Source organism: Microchirus variegatus (genome assembly GCF_963457635.1).
Source record: "Microchirus variegatus genome assembly, chromosome: 2".
Classification (NCBI taxonomy): domain Eukaryota; kingdom Metazoa; phylum Chordata; class Actinopteri; order Pleuronectiformes; family Soleidae; genus Microchirus; species Microchirus variegatus.
This window is the reverse complement of record NC_139803.1, coordinates 40341223-40362057: the sequence shown is the minus strand read 5'-3', so window position 1 is coordinate 40362057 and position 20835 is coordinate 40341223. Positions and strand designations below refer to the sequence as shown.

At 39.3% G+C, this 20835-nt stretch overlaps 1 protein-coding gene across 1 annotated transcript in view; it reads right to left on the bottom strand.

Moving 5' to 3' along the window:
* Positions 1–9329: 9329 nt before the first annotated feature.
* lrch4 (leucine-rich repeats and calponin homology (CH) domain containing 4) overlaps positions 9330–20835 on the bottom strand; it is a gene marked incomplete at both ends in the record, with an annotated part of 53525 nt that continues 42019 nt past the window's right edge. The window contains 13 exons of the mRNA XM_083910308.1: positions 9330–9605; positions 9931–10008; positions 10866–11003; positions 12122–12219; positions 12335–12436; positions 13040–13103; positions 13196–13250; positions 13357–13425; positions 13596–13754; positions 17581–17633; positions 17731–17825; positions 17915–18026; positions 20249–20345. Of these exons, the coding sequence (XP_083766434.1) occupies positions 9330–9605; positions 9931–10008; positions 10866–11003; positions 12122–12219; positions 12335–12436; positions 13040–13103; positions 13196–13250; positions 13357–13425; positions 13596–13754; positions 17581–17633; positions 17731–17825; positions 17915–18026; positions 20249–20345 (1396 nt within the window). The remainder of the gene's footprint in view (positions 9606–9930; positions 10009–10865; positions 11004–12121; positions 12220–12334; positions 12437–13039; positions 13104–13195; positions 13251–13356; positions 13426–13595; positions 13755–17580; positions 17634–17730; positions 17826–17914; positions 18027–20248; positions 20346–20835) is intronic.

Below are 20835 nucleotides of genomic sequence, written 5' to 3'. Positions count from 1 at the left end.
AAATGGCCGTAATGTAAGCCAGCTGTGCACCGTGATGGATTTGCCGCCAGTAAAAGAGGCCAGATGCTAACACGTCTGGCCTCCGAACCCTGCTGGTCACCGACGGAATTTCACTCATTCGTCATTAAAGTGACACTTTAAGGGGACCGAATTACAGAAGAAGAAGACGGAAGATAAGTTTCCGTTTGGCAATTTCATAATAAACACTTTTGTTTTTCGATATTGGTTAAATTATCTGCGATGTATTTTCTACAAAAAAACTCATCCTGATGATCATGAGAACAGTGAGTGAAAAAAAAAATCAATATAAATGTGGACAGTGATGATTTTGAGAGAAAAATTATTGCTATAGGTATCAAATACCATAGGTGCAAAATCGCCAAAAAAACTGAACTTTCAATCCAAGATGGCAGCCTCCCTGTTGATTTTGGATCATAGTCATAATGTAATTTTTTCTCCGTCCCGACCTTCTACAGACGTGTAGCAATTTTCACGCATGTATGATAAACCTGCTGTTCAGGGTGAATTTGGAAAGTGGGCGGCGCATTTATATGCCCCTCCCACATCCAATTTTCGACGCACGTTCCTTGAACCACTTTCAGATGTAAAATTACACCAGGTCTGATGAGGTTGCTTAAATTCAAGTGTTTTGGGGCATGGGAAAGTGGCCAAAAAACGCTATTTATTTGACAAAATACTAAGAATAATAACGTTAAACCCTAAAAATGTCTATTTTTTTTTTTTTGCATGGTGTTTACAGTGGAAAATCCACAATTCTCTCTTAAACTGAAGCCCTTTTTAACCTAAATCTAACAGGAAATGTTATCATCACCTTAATTTACACATGTCTATTAAAAGTGTAAAATCCTAACAAAAATCGACTTACCTTTAAAAAGCAGATTACTCTGGGTAACAGATGGAAGGTGAGGACAGGAACATGCAGACGTCTACAGTGACAAATCTGTGAGTACAGAGCGACAGCTGCGCAGCTAATTAACTAATTAAACACAGGTGATGATGTTAGGGGCGGGGCCAGTAATCACAACAGTGATGATTTTAGGGGCGGGGCATGTAGAGGTGAGGGAAACACAGCTGCCTGAAATGAAAACACAGTTTTAGACAGTGAATTCCATCTTTTAGGATAAAAATAAATCATTTTTTAAATAGTAAGTAAAAAAAATGTATATGGTTTGATAAAGTAATATATATATTTAGAATTTGTTATTGTGACAAGTAAGTAAAAATTTCAGATAAAGCGTCAATTTTTGTCATTATTTAGCAAGAAGTTTGGCTTACATTCTCCAAATTTTGTCATACTATCAATTTTTAAAAATACATTTTAATATGTTAAAAATAAATAAATAAATATAAAATTAAATCAATCAATCAATCAATCAATCATTTAAACATAATAAATCATGTAAAATACTTTTTGTATTTTTGAGAGTGTAAGTCAAAATGCATTGTTATTCTGAGATAGCAAGTCATTATTTTGAGACGGAGACAGATCTTTTTAGATGCTATGTGCACACTTTGAGATACTGTGTCCAAATTTAGATCAAATAAGTCATAATTTTGAGAAAAGGAAGTCAAAAAAATTTGAGATAATATATTGTGATGGAAATTGGCTTCAACATAAGACACAAAAAAACACAAGGTAACTGTGACCAAAATGACAGTAAGAGCAGAAATGACTCAGATTCTCACACTAGTGTTTCACATCTTTCACAAACATCAGAATCCATTCAGTGATGAAGTGGAGCCTGTGCTTCACCTCATCACTTGCGTTCATCACTTCACAAATCACAGTTCAACTCTTTCACAGGCTCCAGATTCTCTGTCTCTTTATCTGCCGCTGACAACTGCTGCCATTCCGACAACTTCTCACGCCTTTATGTTCGCCGTGTGGTTTTCTCCTCAGAGCTGTGTTCCTCCTCACTCAGTCACATCCAATCTTCTTAGATGGATACCGCACGCCTGTAATGTCACTATTAGCGATGAAAGGAGCCGTTTTCTGAGAAGCACAAACGACAGCCATTAAGGCAGAAATGGGTTTTTAGAATTATGTGAGGATACTTGGAAGAAGAAGCTGAGAAATATACGCACTCAGGCAAACCTCAGTGGGAAACGATCTGGATTTAAAATGTTGGTCCAAAATTTGACAAAAACGTTATACTTTACTATGTCGTCCAAAATTTGACATTATTTAAAAAAAAAAATTTGGTCCAAAATTTAACAAAAACCTCATAGTATACTATGTCGTCCAAAATTTGAATTTTCTTTTGAAAAAAAAGGTCATACTATACTATGTCTTCCAAAATTTGTCAATTTTTTTGGAATAAAATGTCATACTATATTATGTCGTCCAAAATTTGACAATTTAAAAAAAATAAATAAAATTGGTCCAAATTTGACAAAAACGTCATACTATACCATGTCGTCCATAATTTGAAAAAAAATTTGAAAAAAAAATGTTGGTCCAAAATTTGTCAAAATGTCATACTATACAATGTTTGACAAAAACGTCATACTATACTATGTGGTCCAAAATTTGAAAAAATATTCCAAAAAAAATGCTAGTCCAAAATTTAACAAAAACATCATACTATACCATGTCGTCCAAAATGTGATTTTTTTTTTTTCCCAAAAAAAAAAGTTGATCCAGAATTTGACAAAAACAGACTATACTATGTTGTCAAAAAATATGATTTTTTAAAAAAAAAAACCTATGTGGTCCAAAATTTGACCAAAACGTCATACTATATCATGTCGTCCAAAATATTAAATTTTTTTCGAAAGAAAAAATGTTGGCCCAAAATTTGACAAAAATGTGTTTGACAAAAATGTCATACTATACTATGTCGTCCAAAATTTGAAAAACTTTTTGGTCCAAAATTTGACAAAAATGTCAAATGTCAGCTTATTATCAGTAAAACCCCAAAGAAATAAGTCAATGAATTCAATTTACAATTTTATTTTATTTTTTTATTTTTTAACCATGATTATCATTTTTGATATTTTGAGCAATGGAATAAATCAAACACGAAAACAAAACAAAACAAAACACTGGTTCCTCATTGTTGGATCTACAGCATCGAGCCAGAGGACGTTTCCTGTTTCCTGTGGACGCCGTCGGCCACGTCCACCAGCACCTGGACGGTCTGAGACAGACGACTCAGACCCTCGTCCTCCACGATGAGCTGAGGAGGACACATGGAGTCCTGGAAGGAGACGGAGGACAGAGTGAGCGGACGTATAAAAGACTCATAAAGAGGGGTCCATAAATGTGCAGCTTGAACAATAAAACCTCAGCGTTCTTATTGTCTTCACATTTCTAACCCTGTAAAGGTGTCTTTTGGTACTGAAACTAGAGTATAACATTTCATGCATTGTGGGAAATGTAGTTTATGGTCAACGCGCGCCTTAAAGCAGCATAGACCTATTTTAACACAGATTTTTAAGACTTAAATAATCACTCGCGGGCCACATCTGGCCCCCGGGCCTTGAGTTTGACACGTGCACTAGATTGTCCTTGTTGACCTTTGACACCCGGAGAAGGAAGACACTCGTCTACAATAACTGACATTCTCTTGTAAAGTCCCTGATTAAATCACTGTAATCAATGCTGCCGACTCTGCAGTGAAATGATTGGCTGCTAAAGTGCAGTAGATGACGTTGTCGTAAACAAACCTTGAAAATGGCTCGTCCTCGAACCTGATTGTGAATTAAACGCACTCACCTGCTCAGAAACCGCAACCAGGCTGCAGTTTAACGGCGGTAAACCTCCTGCTCGGAGCGCACGCGGGAGCTTTTGACGGAGGTTAAAGCACAGGAGGACACAGTGGATTTCACGTCAGGATATCTGCACAGCTGCTCGCGTTCACCACACGCCGATTGTTATCTTTTTAAATAATAAACGTGGCATTATTCTGTGTTTTTCCGCGTCAACAAATCATCCCTCTGGGACTGTGCGGGGGGTCAAACATTTGCAAAACCTGAAACCTCGTCGTTCCATTTGTAAAAAACCTGTACCAGTTTGAAAAACATGTTGTTTTTTCATTCTTTTAACAAAGCATAGATCTCTCTCAGGCTTTTCGGAGTTTATTTTTGATAGCAGGATTGGCCCCTTTGTGACTTATGTGGGGATAAACACGCACTGCAACAGTGGTTTCTTACTAACAGCGTTTTTATCATGGTACAAAACACACTTTCATCTAAAGCACAACAGGGTTTTTTGACTGAAGTCTCTTTAGAAAAGCACATTTGTTTTACTCTCGAGCTAAAGATACAGTTATGCTACCGTTTGCATTTTCGTACCATAACATGCATTTTTAACACTAAATTCTTGGGTTTCTTTATGATTAGTAATAAGTACATTAGCGTTTGACACACGTTTGTCATAAAAACTCAAAAGAGCGTTGTTTTGCCTGTTTAATTATTCACAATCAGGCAACAAAAAACGCCATGCTTGCTAACTAGCTTGACGAGGCATCATGGATGGAGAAGCTAGCTAGATTAAATCAACAAGCTAACTAACAGAAGTTAGCTCGCCAGCTAGCTAGTTCGCTAGCTAAAGATAGATTCTAGCAGTGCAAATGTCGAACATTAAACACAAATGACAAAAATAAAATCGAATTATTTCGTGAGCTATTTTAAATAAAACACTGTGTTTTAATTAAAATGCTCAAGATGGAGTTAAATGAGCATGTTTATGACGTAGATGTTGTGGTTAGCTAAGTGGTTAGCTCAGAATTGCATCATGATGATATCGTAATACATGATACGTGACAATATCTCACAGAATTTAAAAATAAAAGTGTTAATTTTGAAATACAATGACATAGTTCACAGTAAAACTAAAATGAATATATAATTTAAAAGCAGACATTAAAGAAATACCTCATTATAAGCTGATATCGAGTGGTGGGCCTCATGGAACCTCTGTTGTATTCAAAAACATTATAAGTGGATCATTTCTGTGAGCTCACAATTCATGAGTTGTGATATGTTTTGCTGATTATTATCAGAGATAGACCAATATCACAGTATATTAAAGAACCATCCACTGAAAAACAACTTCCAGACAACAATAGAACTCTGTACCAGAGAGTATTATTCCGATTTGGGAATCGACAAGACTAAAAAACACAGAATATGGCCACGTTTATTATTCTACCACATTTAGATATTTGTTTGTGTGTTTTTCCGTAAACGGCAGCTGCAGATACCCTGATCACTTCTCCAGTTCTTGGCCGACTGAGCAAAAGCAGGAGAGCAAAAGCAAGCAGACAAACGGCAAATGGTCAAAATTGCAGTTTTAATAAATTCTTTACAGCAGGAAGAAGAAGGAAAAAAAACCAAAAAAAACCTTTACATATATATATTTATATAAACTCAACCAAAAAAAAGTGGATTCTTAATTATACAAGAGTATCATATAAATATAAAACACAACAGTATTTCTGTTCCGCTAACATATTCAAGATATATAGCTCGGTCTAAGCCAGTGAATGGATTTACTGTGTGCTGCTTTGACAGTTTATAAAATATACATTTGACTTGAAACAGTATAAATTTCATCTCAAACAGCAGACTAATAAAAAAAAGACTCAAACACCGGACGGGAGTGTTTTTTGTTGTTGTTTTTTTTTTTACAGTGGACATTCTGAGCGCGGGACAGCAGAGACGTGGAAATGGACGGTGGACAAAAAAAAAGGACCGACGTAAATCAAGTTATAAAAGTATATTTCTTTCTTTTGAAATCTGGACAGACAAATGTGAAATAAATAATGACGTAACGCAACGTAATTCTCGTCAGAATCCAGCATTAACGTCAATCATATAAACGTTTTCTTGTATTTATTGAAATTATGTTACGCCACCATGTTGTAATTGTTGTAATTTGCTTTGGGACTCCATATTTATAAGACATTTCAGCGTATGCTCTGGGATTAACACAAATACAGAGACAATATTAGTGTTTGTTAATATCGTTCGTTAACCGCTGATGCAGAAAACTATTATTTTGCATTTAAATGTCTCAATTTATTGCTTTTAATTGCATTTATACGCTTAACGATTCGGTGAAATGAGCAGGATTATATAATCTGTAATCAATCATTTACTAATCCAAAACTTTCAAACGGACCGACGGTATTTTAACCCCCGAATAATTGAGTATTGATTACTACGCGAGTGCGTCCGATTTCACTGGTTTACAGACGCTTTAACTGGAAACAAATTAAAAAAATAAATTAAAAAAAGCAATAATTTAATAACCTGTTTACATTTATACAAACATGAACATGACACACACACACACACTCATTAGAAGGGTTTTGTACCGTCTAGTTTGGACACAGTGTGAGGGGTGGGGGGGTTTTTTGTGAAGCGACACTGCCCCCTGCTGCTCACATTACACATTGCAGACAGAGAGGACACAAAACAGTCTCTATAATAATAATAATAATAATAACAACAAAGTGGTCAGTCCCCGTTCAATAAAGAGGCACCGTGTCATTTATCTCACTGTCGGTGTGCGACAAATAAGATCTTTAAACGTCCGGGATCCATATTTCTAACTTTTCACATTCAGTCTCAGGCGAGGTCACCTGCTTACTCACGCAGACTGGAACACGACCTCTCCGTGAGAGAAGCTCTGGAGGCCACAAAGGAATCTCACTGGTTTGTTTAAAGCGTAGTGGGCGGAGCTAAAGGAACACTTGCTATTCTCAGCAGGAAAAGCAAACGTCAAGTCAGGAAAAGTCGGATCAATCACCGTTTGTTCATTCTGCTCCAAACGCAGATTCGACTCGTTTTGCGTTTGTTTAACGACGCTGCCACAAAGCCGGCGCTCGGCCATTACTCTGCGACCTGTAATCTGATTCAATCTGATCACAGAGGCAGAGGGCTGCAACAATTAATCGATTAACAAACAACCAACAAAATTAATCACCAACTGTTTCGGGAAGAGCGAACTTCTTCCGATAAGAAAAGTTCTATGGTTTCAGTCGGTGAAATTTGGGAGGATTTATTGTCAGAAATGGAAGCTAATACCGATATCTAGCTCATTTATACGCACAAGACGGAGATGAACTGACTGTGGGGGGCAGTATAGAGTCAATCGGTCAGGAAAATGAAGAAACAATTGTAAAAGATGTCGCCAGAGCTCGCAGAGTGAACTCTGTGGTTTTATTCCAGGGGCTGTCCTGCCGAGCGCGTTGTCAATAGTCGCAGCGCACATACGGAAATATCGAAAATAAAACGGCGCTAGCCACCGTTCTCGCTCATTAATGCGATAACTTACATTCATCGGTCTCACATTCCGCCGCAGTGAAATCCACTTGCGTTTCAGTCGATCACCGTAAAAAATAACCCCCCCCGCTTTAATGGTCGCTATGTTCGTCGATGCCTTTGTAGAACTTGGTGCTCCGCACTGCCCTCTAGAGGATGCATCCATACCAACGCAAAAGACGCACGGAGGTATGTAGGCTCGTGACGGAGATGACGTTTGGTACGGACGGACGTAAAATGGAGCGTAAATGGTCCTTAAGTTCTTTTAATGAGGGTCATGCTTTGAGGACGTCCGCCATCTTGTGCCACAGCCCGTGCAGACAAACGTCCATAATCTTTGCGAACTTCTTCAGCTAACCGACGACTCAACCTGCTTTGCAATGACGACATATTTTCTGCTAAACACAGGCCACTGTAGTTCCCTAATGGGTTTGCCGCAATCTGCAACCTCACCATTAGATGTCACTATTTACTACACAGTGGACCGCTCGAAGAAGAAAGGTCCAGTGTGTAGTGTGTAGTGATATTTAAACGTAAATATTGGTGCGTTTCCATTTGTAGTCCCAACTCGCAGACTTGGTGCAACCTCACATACCGCAAGTTCGCAATTTCAAGACAGCTGCCGCCACGAAAAACACTGCTACTTTGAACGTAGACACTTTTATCGCATCTGTTTCTCGTACACGCCTACTTCCTCAAAAGGTAAGGGATGTTAAAATACATAGTTGGTTGCAGCTCCACTGTTTACACAACACACCTACGAGTAACCTCATTTTCTATTATGAAACACCGACTCGTAAAAGTTCCTCTGGGGAGATGTTTGTCCCAGATCCTTCTTCTTCTGTTGTTCATATTTTGCAGTTAATCTACTGAGACGAGGGTGTTTCCTTAGCTCCGCCCACTCATGCCCCAACCAGAGAGATAAGTTTTGTGCCTCAAATGGTAACTCTGCATTCAGAGTTACGGTTTCACTGAGCGAAAAGGCTAAACTAGGCTAAGGCATCTCACTGTTCACCGCCTCCTCATCACTTTAGTGTTTTTTTTACTGCTCTAAATGAAGAGTTGTGTGTAGTGTTTTCTGTTAAAGGTGCTTGGCTGTGTGCTCTATATGGCTCTCTCTCTATATATATATATATATATACTGTATATATATACGACATCCAACCAGTGCTGCTGTGTCGTGTCGGCACAAGCCGCGTCTCAAATCAGGCTCCGCCTCCGCCTGAGGTCGCATTCGAAGGTCGTAGCTCGGACGTTCGATGTCAAAGTCGACGATAAAGACGAGCTATCATGCCTACGTGACATTCACGCTCTGTACAGTGTACGGCTACAGCTACGCGGCTAAGCTATAGCTATAGCTATGCTATGCTATGTGATCAGTGGTCACACGGTGGAGAAATTTTCGGTATAAGTACGAATCAAAGAGGTAAGAAAACCCTGATTCTGGATTCACCGCAGGCCGACAACAAAGCGTCAGGCTCCAAATCAACTGAAACGGCTAACAACAACAAAAATAAGCTAAATGGTCTTAAAACCATTGATTGTAAACATGAAGTGGGCGTCACCTCCTGCGACCCGGCTCCTATTGGACGACACCAGCTGTCAATCATTCATACATATTACGTGCTATTTTCCTCTTAAACATAAACATAGCTTAGAGAAAATTAGCATCACGTGCTATTGAAGAAGACCTGAAACTAGCGACTGAGACCATCAACGTCTCAGGAAAGTGGTTTATTATACAACTTTCATTATCCTCAACTGTACTGCCCCCTGGTGGCTATTTCTTGTTAGAGTTCCCTTTACTTTATTTACGTTGCGCGAAACATGCTACGTACAGCCGTAGCTCTGTTGCTAGGGCAACGACGGTTGACATCGACGGCACGCGACGCACAAACGGAGGCGGCCTCTGGAGTGAGACGCCGCGACACACTCGCTCTCGGGTCTTATTTAAATATCAGACGTGTGCTCACACACACACATTGTGACAGGTGTGTGTGTGTGTGTGTGTGTGTGTGTGTGTGTGTGTTTGTCCTCTAGGTGAGCAGGTAGCAGTAGAGGACGTAGAGCAGGGCCATGGCCGCACAGTAGAAGAACAGGAAATCTGAGGACAGCAGCGAGGACGAGGACGAGGACGAGGACGTGGGCGGAGAGGAGGACGATGAAGGCGAGGGGCGGCAAACGGAGCCGCCGTCCTCCGCCGTCTCACCCGCCTCGGCGGCTGCGGCGGCGGCGGCCGACAGGGCCGTCACACAGCGCAGCACAGCGGGCAGCTTACACAGAAGCACGTCAGAGCACACACACATGTCCATCTGGACGACACACACACAGAGAGAGAGAGAGAGAGAGGAGGGAAAATACATGGTTGTTAGAAGTGAGGAGACAAGAGAGCGACAACACAAGAGTGTAGAGTTACACAAAGCAGCGTGAGGGTTGGACTGAAATCTGAACTGTTTATCAGTCCGACCCTGACGGGGGGTGGGGACAAAACACCTGAGCTCAAAAGCACACGGAGAAAAACTCTGCTGCTGCTGCTGCTTTCATCTTTACAGAATAAATAAATAAATAAATAAGTAAATAAAAGAACATCACGCTCGAAGCGATAAAAGAGGAAAAACAAAGCGTGGTGAATTTTACCTCAGGGACGCCCAGCTTGCGGCAAGCGGCGACAAAGTTTTCCACGTTGAGTCGACACTTTGCCGAACTCAGTTTTGGCTGCAAAAAAAAAAACAACAACAAGAGAGTTTTACATAACGTCAACAACGACAGATTTGGAATAATCAACCCCGAGGGACAGTTTGAGGACAGGGTGTCAAACGTCCTCGCCCTGATTATATCAAACATGTTGTTTTTATGTGGTGGATTCAAAAGAAAACGGTAAATAGGGTGTTTAATGAACTGGCCTGAGCTGAGGTTTTCATGTTTTTCCTTAAAGAAAATTAAAAATGAAATCAAGACAGTATTATCATTTCTTCGTTCTTCATCTGGTCTGTGAGTGAGAATATGAAGCGACAGAAACATTATTTTAGAAGAAGAAGAAGCTTTGAACTTCTGCAGCGGGGAGTCGTGAAGAAGCTATTTTTAAACACTGTTGAAACAATGTTTTGATAATGAGGAGCAGTGCATCCACCGTTCCAGAGGGGGGCGCTGCGCTTCTGAGAGCGGGTGTGCTGATTATGTCACTTCCGGGTACTGGCCAATCACAAGACTCTGTCTTCTGGGTGAGAGGGTTGAGTCTGAAATATCGCGGCTGGGCAACAGTGTCAGAAAAGAGGATTTCTATCGGCTCGTTTACAGCAACTAGGAGGTTTTTGACCATAAAAACAAGTTAATGTATGCAAGTGGACCTCCATAACTAACATTTATGTGCGACAGGACCACTCTATGTGAGCTTTAAGAGATTCAAATTGTGATTGGGAACTTTGAACTGTGAAGGTTAGCATTGCACCCCTTGGTGGCACAGTTCCTGCTGGAACTTAATGGAAGAGAAGAAGACGTAGTTAACCTCAGTTTGATGCTAAATCAATCTCCTTCAGTGTCTACTGAGACTGAAGTGAGACAGTGCCACTCACCACTGCTGGAGAGGGAATGTGGATGATGGACACGGAGCGCGGTCGGATGTGATTGACCAGCTGACAGAGGAGGGTGCCGTCGGACAAAGCCTCGCCCAGATCCTCAGGCAGAGTCCTCTTCAGCCGGGACTCCAGAGTCTGAGGACGGGGGGGGGGGACACACAAAAAGAGTCAAACATGTACGTCCTCTGTCCTGCTATAAGTCCACGAACAGCACAGAAGACCTGTTTGGAGCTATTTAATTTAATAAAGAGACAAAGCTGATGAGGTCAACTGAGACTGGCTGATATACAGTACGATTTTATTGTCTATTGTGATTAAAAATGCATAATAATACAATAAATAATTGTGGTGAATTTCTATTATCAAGATACTCGTAAATCTTAAGCCTAAAAATTAGTAATATTTCACAAGACCAACTTCAAATTCAAAGTCAAAGTGCCACCAGGGGGCGCCAGTATTTTTCCAGTCATCCAGACCTCATGGTTTCTTTTGTTTTTCACTTTCAAATGTAATTTTAGAGACATTTGATTAGATTAGATTCATGTTTTAAAATGACAGCAACGCTACGATAAATCACATACCATATTATCTAATGCCTCCTCTAAAATATGTATTTATACTTGTTACTCACTGGCTGTACGACATCAAACAGCTATTTTTATTGTCTTAATGGTTAATATCGTTCTATATTGTATGTTCATAGATGTAAAAATGCAAGATTTTTGCTTCTATGGCACCTAATATGTATATATGTATATACGAATATATATATAAATGTATATGTATATGTATATATACACATACATATATACGTATATACACATATATATACACGCATACATATATATATACACACACATATATACATATATACACACATAAACATACATATATACACACATATATATCTATATATACATACATATAAATATATATATACACATCTATATAAATGCATACATATAAATATATATATATACACATCTATATATATGCATACATATAAATATGTATATATATATATACATCCATATAAATATGTAAGTATATGTAAGTATATACACATATATATACACACTTATATATATATACACACACACACACACACACACACACACATGCATATATACATATACAGATCATATATACATATACAGATACATATACATATACATATACATATACATATACATATACATATACATATACATATACATATACATATACATCTTATTTAATTAAGCGTGCGATACCTTGCGTAGTTGCGTGACGTCCGGCCTCTGCTCTTTCGGCGAGCGCAGCGTCGTGCGAGAGTCACACCTGCCGGATTCGCCCAGAGTGAAATTGGAGCCTGAAAAAGAAGCAGGAAGTAAAAACAGAGGTGAAGCCTTTACTGAAAGTGAGAACATGGGTATGTAGAGTGTGTAAAGTGTGTGTTTGAGCCGTGTTGTTTTTTTTTTTTATACCTGTGGGTTTGACGCTGCTGCGCGACGACGTGCGGAACAGGAAGCTGTTGGGTTTCTGGGCCTGACCGGGCGGAGGGGACGTCTTAGGAGAGGACGGGACGTCTGTGATAAAGGTCAACGTTAGCAACGCGGTCGTCATCAGCAAACAGCGAAGCTTACGTGAACAAAATCGTATTTAATTCTGTTGTAAATCAATGACCGTTCAGCTTAGCTCAGTTCAGGGGTTTTTTAAGTGTGATTACACAAGGTATACGGACACATGCACTGAATAAAAATCTACGCCTGATAAATATGTTTTGCACCTTTATTTCTCCAGTACACAGCTTTTCCCAAACAGGAAATGCCATTTTTTGCTGGTTGAAAACTACTCACTCTCTCTGCACCAAACCCCATAGAGAAAATCGGCGATTTTACCTCATACTTCACAGGAGTGATTGATTCATTCCACTGCTGCCTCCATAAGACTTTGGTGTTTGAATTCCTTCAAATGTCTTTACCCCATGTGACACAACCCCACAAACAAGGCAGCAGTAAACCAACAGTTCTTGTGTCCCCATGAGCTAAAAATCACTAAAATCTCTATGGACTTTGGTGCAGAAAACACAAACTTTGGTTTCTTGGTATAAACACCTCATGTATTTACACTTAAAAACCTGAAATATCACTTTAATGCAGCTGTGGTTCGTGTATATGTGTGTGTTGTACCTATTCTACTGCTGGAGCGTTGAATAAGCACTGAAGGAGAAGTTGTGCTCATCTGCTCTGCGCTCTGATAAAAACAAGAAAAAACATCTAAAACAACAACAAAACAACGACAGTAAAAACACAGTCAACAGTGACGACACGGAGGACAAAACTCACTGCACATCTCTGCCTCAGGCCTGAGTTGGTGCTGCTGTTCTCTGGTGAGGCACCACTAGGGGGAGACACACACCGAGTTTCATTCAAACATGTCCAACACAACTTCAAGTTCCCCCTTGATTTGAATAAACAAAAACCGAGGTGCTGCTGCTCATACTCACGCAGAGCTACTTCCTGCCTGTGGTGCCGCAGATATGTGACTTCCTGTTTTGGTTGATGACTTCAGCAAACTGCAAAAGTTAGGTTTTGACACGAAGAGCGTATAATTAGATAGAGACAGAGGCAGAAGGGGTGTCAATGTGATGTCTGTGTCCAATTTCTCTAAGAAGCCTATAAAATCAAGGCTTCATTTATTACGGTTTCATTTCAAATATCAACAGTTGTGAATTGATAGTCAAACCTGGCTTTCTCCCTCTGCTGCTGCTGCTGCAGACGCTCCCTCTCCTGCCAGATCTGCAGGGTTCCCGGCCTCCGCCGCTCCTCCAGCGTGGGACTGGAGGGGGACAAAGGAGCCGGGGAGGCCGAAGACGGTGGAACCATCTCCACGTGGAGGCTGGACCTGGAGACGAGACACAGAGAGTTCCACATTAGCACAACACTGAAAAATATCTGAGTGGTGAACATGTGGAATGTTGAAATGGATGTTTTTATTGTAATGGATTATATAAAGGTGGGAAATAATAAGCGAAGAAGAAAGTCAGCTCACTGTCAAAGTGCATCAGGGCAAATGGATCATTTCCTGAATTTCAAAAATTCATTAGAAATATTCCAAAAGAGGGTTGCAAATATTTTCAACGGATCCTTGTTCAGGGCGATGCCGACTATTATGATGGTAAATTTCAAGTCATTCAGAGATACTTTTTGTTTTTGAGAAGAAAGTCAGCTCACTGTCAAAGTGCATCAGGGCAAATGGATCAGTTCCTGAATTTCAAAAATTCATTAAAATTATTCCCTAAGAGATTTGCAAATATTTTCGACGGATCCTTGTTCAGGGCGATGCCGACTATTATGATGGTAAATTTCAAGTCATTCCAAGATACTTTTAGTTTTTTTGAAGAAAGTCAGCTCACTGTCAAAGTGCATCAGGGAAAATGGATAATTTCCTGAATTTCAAAAATTCATTAAAATTATTCCTTAGGAGGTTTGCAAATATTTTCGACGGATCCTTGTTCAGGGCGATGCCGACTATTATGATGGTAAATTTCAAGTCATTCCGAGATACTTTTTGTTTTTTTGAAGAAAGCCAGCTCACTGTCAAAGTGCATCAGGGAAAATGGATCATTTCCTGAATTTCAAAAATTCATTAAAATTATTCCTTAAGAGGTTTGCAAATATTTTCGACGGATCCTTGTTCAGGGCGATGCCGACTATTATGATGGTAAATTTCAAGTCATTCCGAGATACTTTTTGTTTTTTTGAAGAAAGTCAGCTCACTGTCAAAGTGCATCAGGGAAAATGGATCATTTCCTGAATTTCAAAAATTCATTAAAATTATTCCTTAAGAGGTTTGCAAATATTTTCGACGGATCCTTGTTCAGGGCGATGCCGACTATTATGATGGTAAATTTCAAGTCATTCCGAGATACTTTTTGTTTTTTTGAAGAAAGTCAGCTCACTGTCAAAGTGCATCAGGGAAAATGGATCATTTCCTGAATTTCAAAAATTCATTAAAATTATTCCTTAAGAGGTTTGCAAATATTTTCGACGGATCCTTGTTCAGGGCGATGCCGACTATTATGATGGTAAATTTCAAGTCATTCCGAGATACTTTTTGTTTTTTTGAAGAAAGCCAGCTCACTGTCAAAGTGCATCAGGGAAAATGGATCATTTCCTGAATTTCAAAAATTCATTAAAATTATTCCTTAGGAGGTTTGCAAATATTTTCGACGGATCCTTGTTCAGGGCGATGCCGACTATTATGATGGTAAATTTCAAGTCATTCCGAGATACTTTTTGTTTTTTTGAAGAAAGTCAGCTCACTGTCAAAGTGCATCAGGGAAAATGGATAATTTCCTGAATTTCAAAAATTCATTAAAATTATTCCTTAAGAGGTTTGCAAATATTTTCGACGGATCCTTGTTCAGGGCGATGCCGACTATTATGATGGTTAATTTTCAAGTCATTCCGAGATACTTTTTGTTTTTTTGAAGAAAGTCAGCTCACTGTCAAAGTGCATCAGGGAAAATGGATCATTTCCTGAATTTCAAAAATTCATTAAAATTATTCCTTAAGAGGTTTGCAAATATTTTCGACGGATCCTTGTTCAGGGCGATGCCGACTATTATGATGGTAAATTTCAAGTCATTCCGAGATACTTTTTGTTTTTTTGAAGAAAGTCAGCTCACTGTCAAAGTGCATCAGGGAAAATGGATCATTTCCTGAATTTCAAAAATTCATTAAAATTATTCCTTAAGAGGTTTGCAAATATTTTCGACGGATCCTTGTTCAGGGCGATGCCGACTATTATGATGGTAAATTTCAAGTCATTCCGAGATACTTTTTGTTTTTTTGAAGAAAGTCAGCTCACTGTCAAAGTGCATCAGGGAAAATGGATCATTTACTGAATTTCAAAAATTAATTATAAAATATTCCTTAAGAGGTTTGCAAATATTTTTAACGGATTATGCTAAGCTACATGAGGTGACGTAATGTTATTCTGGTAAGTTGCACACTAAAGACAGTAATGAGTCCTACATCTTGACTTCTGGACTGGATTATTATAACATGCACAATGTAGATTGATCTTAATATACAAAGTAAATGCGCGACCAGATTGTCGGAAAAGTTATACAGCACAAGTCAGACTTAACTACAAAGCTAGGTTTGTACTATAAACCATGTAAAAGTGTTGACTTTCTATTTTAAGTCTCCGTGCTCTATTTTCAGACGTCCCACAGGAAGAGCTGGAAGTGGTTTTGTCAGGAACATCCGTTTGTCCCGAGTGCCGTTTATGAAGCAGACGCGGCTGAATTAAATCCACTTAACAAACCTCAGTCATGAACAGTGGATGAGCCTTAATGAGGGCATGAGAGCTAAATAATGACAGTCATTTTGGCACGAGTACAGGTTAATAAAAGCCTCAAAGATCCAGGAACGACGAGGCGTTCGCCGTTTGTTGCTCCAGAAGCTGCGAACAATAGTCCTGAGGGTCCACATTTTAATATGCAGCCAACGGGACTCATGGGAAATTCACCCTGAAGAATGCGCTTATCTTAGTCGCGGGGCGGCGTGATACGAGCCGTGACCCCGAGTTTAGATGAAATACACCACCTTACAGAGATGTGAGTATTTAGCGTAGCGTGGGTCAGGCCGGTGTGTCAGCGCTGTTTCGAGATAACAAACGTCCACATTCATGAGGTTCGAGGGGGCCGGGCGGTGCAGGGTGAAGGGGAGGAAACACACACAGTGTACGCAAAGGGAACAGCGGCGTTATTGACTTTTCCCAGATCTTGTGAAGTGACCTTGTGAAGCACGGAGCCAAAGTAACAGTAAAAAAGTGATAAAGCCTCGTCTGTAAAAGCACACAGTTTCCATTCAGGGAAAACCAGCACAAGCAGGTCGAGTAGAGTCGGATAGAGACGGATCATTATCATTATTAACATAATTACTAGGTTTTAAAGGCTGCATTAAGTATATGTACTGCAACAAAAAAATTAAAGGAACACCCAAATAACACATACAAACTAAATATTTCAGCTGAAAACGTCTTCTAATAAAGATTTTTCTAATTCTTTGACATCAAAATAACATAAAATCCATCATTGAAATTACATTAAATTAGGTTAAAGCAAAAACTGGTTAATATGTTAACGTTTTTTTAAATCTAACACATTAAATAATACTAGATTTAACTAAATTACTAAATTAGTTGTCAACTATTTTGCTCATAATCTATTTTAGTGTTTCTTAAATGTGAATATTCTCTGGTTTCTTTGCTCCATATAACAAATAAATCCCTTAAAGTGAACAATTACAGTTTGCGGACAAAACAATGACATTTGAAAACATGGATATTTTCAACATTTAACGAAAACAGCCCTTTAAAAACTAAAAAAGTATCTATTAGGAAAATAGCCATTAGATGTTTTTACACAAAATGATTCAGGTCTAAGTGACGCTATTTTATTTTCACAGCTGCTGAGCTGTGGCTTTTCTGTCTGAGGGTTTTTCAGGAACGATATCCGGCAGGTCGCAAGGGTCAAACTCCCAGCTGACCAGACCTACTCTCTCATCCCCATTTCCTGTCTCCTCCTGCTCTGTGGCCCTCAAAATAAAGGCAGGATGCCAAAAAAAATCTGGACTAATTTGATCTAACTTCTAACAGAGTCTCTCTTTAAACTAAATGTAAACTTGCCATGGTACAAATAAAAAAAAACCTGTTTTACCTGCATGTTGTCGCGTCTTGTGTTTGGGACGTAGACGATGTCTCCTTCTGAGCCTGGGAATAAATAAATAAATAAATGACTCAATCGATGAGCTAACCCTGTTCTGAGGAAACAAGACGACAACAGTATGAATGACACGACGACAGGTACCAGAGGAGGTGAGGGCGGATCCATCCTGATCTCCTCCTCCTCTTCCTCCGTCACGCTGCTGTCGATGAAGTCCACCTGCTCAGCCTCGCCGTTCACTGTCCACGCAGGAGTTAGAGAGTTAAACGGAGACCATAAAATAATAATAAAATCTAAAAACACTGATGCTGAAGACTCTCCCTCGTACCTTTGATGGCTTGCAGAGGAGACGCGTCCTCCTCTTCCTCCTCCTCCAGGTTCCTCTGGTCTCTGCTGACCTCGGCCATGCGGAGGGAACGCTCCGAGAAGTCGTCTGCTGACTGAACACACACACATTCATTACACTCTGAATGCTTCTGTTGGATTGTTAACGGTAGACTGTACACTCTTAGAAATAAGGGTTCCAAAAGGGTTCTTCTACAAGGGCTGAGGTTCTACCTGGAACCATTTGCTTCTGAAAAACCCTTTCCCAAAGCCCTTGTAGAAGGACCCTTTTGGAACCCTTATTTTTCAAGGGTTCTTGGTAACACTAATGGTTCCAGTAAGAACCATTTTGATCCAGAGAACCCTTTAAGACCGCTTTCCTGAATACAGGGTTTTAAAAGGGTTCTTGGTGGAACCCTTTAAAAGGGTTCCTGGTGGAATCTTTATAAAAAAGTTTCTACCTGGAGCCAAAAAGGGTTCTTCTGTGAGGACAAGCCGAAGAACCTTATATGGTTCTGCTTAACACTTTTATTTCTAAGAGTGTAGGAGAACCCATTTTGGCTCCAGGTGGAACTTTGAACCCTTTTGGAGGGTTCCACCAATAACCCCTTTAAAACCCTTTATACAGGAAAGGGGTTTTAAAGGTTTCTTTAAGGGATCAAAATGGTTCTTACTGGAACCATTAGTGTTACCAAGAACCCTTGAAAAAACACTTTCTTTGGGAAAGGGTTTTTTAGAAGCAAATGGTTCCAGGTAGAACCTCAGCCCTTGTAAAAGAACCCTTTTGGAACCCTTATTTCTAAGAGTGTATGAGGACAAGCCGAAGAACCTGATATGGTTCTACTTAGCACTTGTATTTCTAAGAGTGTATTTAACTGCTGTATAATGCTTTTACAACTAAAACAAAAACCCTGAAAAACACAACAAAATACTAAAAAATTATGTTTTTTCAGATTTTGGTGGAGGTTAGACCCTTGTTTTTTGTTCTTCTGGACTTGTTTGCTTATTTTAACCATAAAAAGGACCAGAAAATGTTTTAGCCCATTTTCCCAGAATAACTTTCAACATCTGGAAGTTATATTTACAATTTACTGCAGGTTAAAATAGTGTATTAAACACTAAAGTTGTACATGAAATTTGAAATTTGAACAGTAGAACACATATTTAAAATCAAATTTGTTTGATTCTATGTCTCAATGTCCAAAAACAGGCCAAAACATTGGAAACTATGTACCGGCTTCCTGCAACAGCGCAAGTGAAATTACCGTAATAACCACAAGTTGGCGTTGACCTGCAACTTCTCAGCTTTTAGGAACCATTGGAATGTTTCCGATATCACAAACCATGGCGTAATTACCGTAAACTTTTCGTCTGTGATAAACACACAGTTAAAATGTATTAATTTATTGTAGCAGCAAAACTAGCGTGATTTTGTGAGCAGAGAACAGCGAAGCAGCTCTTGGGCAAAGAAAGATAATAATTGACAAAATGTTTCATCCAATCGCCTGCCAAATATCGTCTGAAAGCGAACGGCCCGTTTTACACCCAGAGCCTTTCACAGATGGTTCAGACCATCTGGTGTCAGGTTAGCACCTTACAGCGCAAACGCCGCCTCCCTCCCGCTAACTCTAACTCCGAGACGCTGTGAAATGTCTCACATTATTCTGTGTACACTTCTGACGACGTTGCTGTGGTTACGTTTGCAGCAGTTTTTATTTATGTTCAGCAGTTAGCAGCAGAATCATGTCATTTTCATGTGGTTTTTCCGTCTTTGTATGATGAGATCACGCTTATGTTACTGTGTTTTAGTTAGTGTGACATGATGCAGCGACTCTGTTGAGGTAATGACTTCAAAAAAAACATCTATAACTGGTTTGAATTAGTGCTGAACTGTTCACTTTAAATCATCTAATTGTGATTTTTCTGACAGATTTTGATTTGATTTGCGCTATAACTTTATAAGTGCAAATGTGTTTTATTTCCTCTTTTAGACATTTTTTGGTACAAACAATAACCTTGATAACCTCATTTCTATTTAAAATGTGAATTATGGTTATGTAAAGGATAGAAAATGGACTTAACTCTTAGAAAATAGAGCATTTAGGATGCTTTTTTTCCCCATTACTATATTACAACGTGTATACACCTGAGGAAAAAGTACTTAATTTATCATAATAAAGTTTGTAAAGCCTGAAAATGTGACCTATAAACACACACACACTGCCAGGATGTCCATATAAGGAGTTGTGTATTATTCCCACAGCATTTTTTACCAAGGGTTAACTGATTGTGAAAGGAATGGATTGTCACCGTGTGTGTGCGTGTGTGTGGTTTTTACCTCGTTCCCAGACCATCTTTTGCTGCCGCTGTCCACACTGTTGAACCCAGAGTCCAGTCCTCCAAACTGACTCGTGAACAGCTCGTGGTCTGACAAACTACAGGGACAATAAAAAAAATAAAAAAAGAGAGAAAACACTCAGTTTATCATCATATATCAGATATAATTTGTCTCTAGGGAACACGACCTACATCCACGGATCACTTCCTAAAAATCTGTGGTTTAGTTTGAACTGTGCTGCTCAGTGACGGACGAATTTGAACAAAAACATAACCTCTTTGTAGGCGGTAATGACTTAAACACACACGAGTAAAGGGAGACCATTATTCTAAAGGGCGGTGACTCGTGTTCGGACTGTACTCGTATCAGACCGTCAAATATTCTCTTATCTCTGTCCCTGGTTTCATGTTTTCATGAAAACAGCTCAGCTCATCGAGTCAATAAACTCTGCTTCCAGAAGCAGTTTCACGGCGTGAGTAAAGCGAGACGGCGTCACATTGTTTGGACAAAGCATAGAAGTGGATTCGTCTGCTAAAAACACACCTGGACATTCAGAAGCACTTTAAAATGTCATTTTAATCACAATA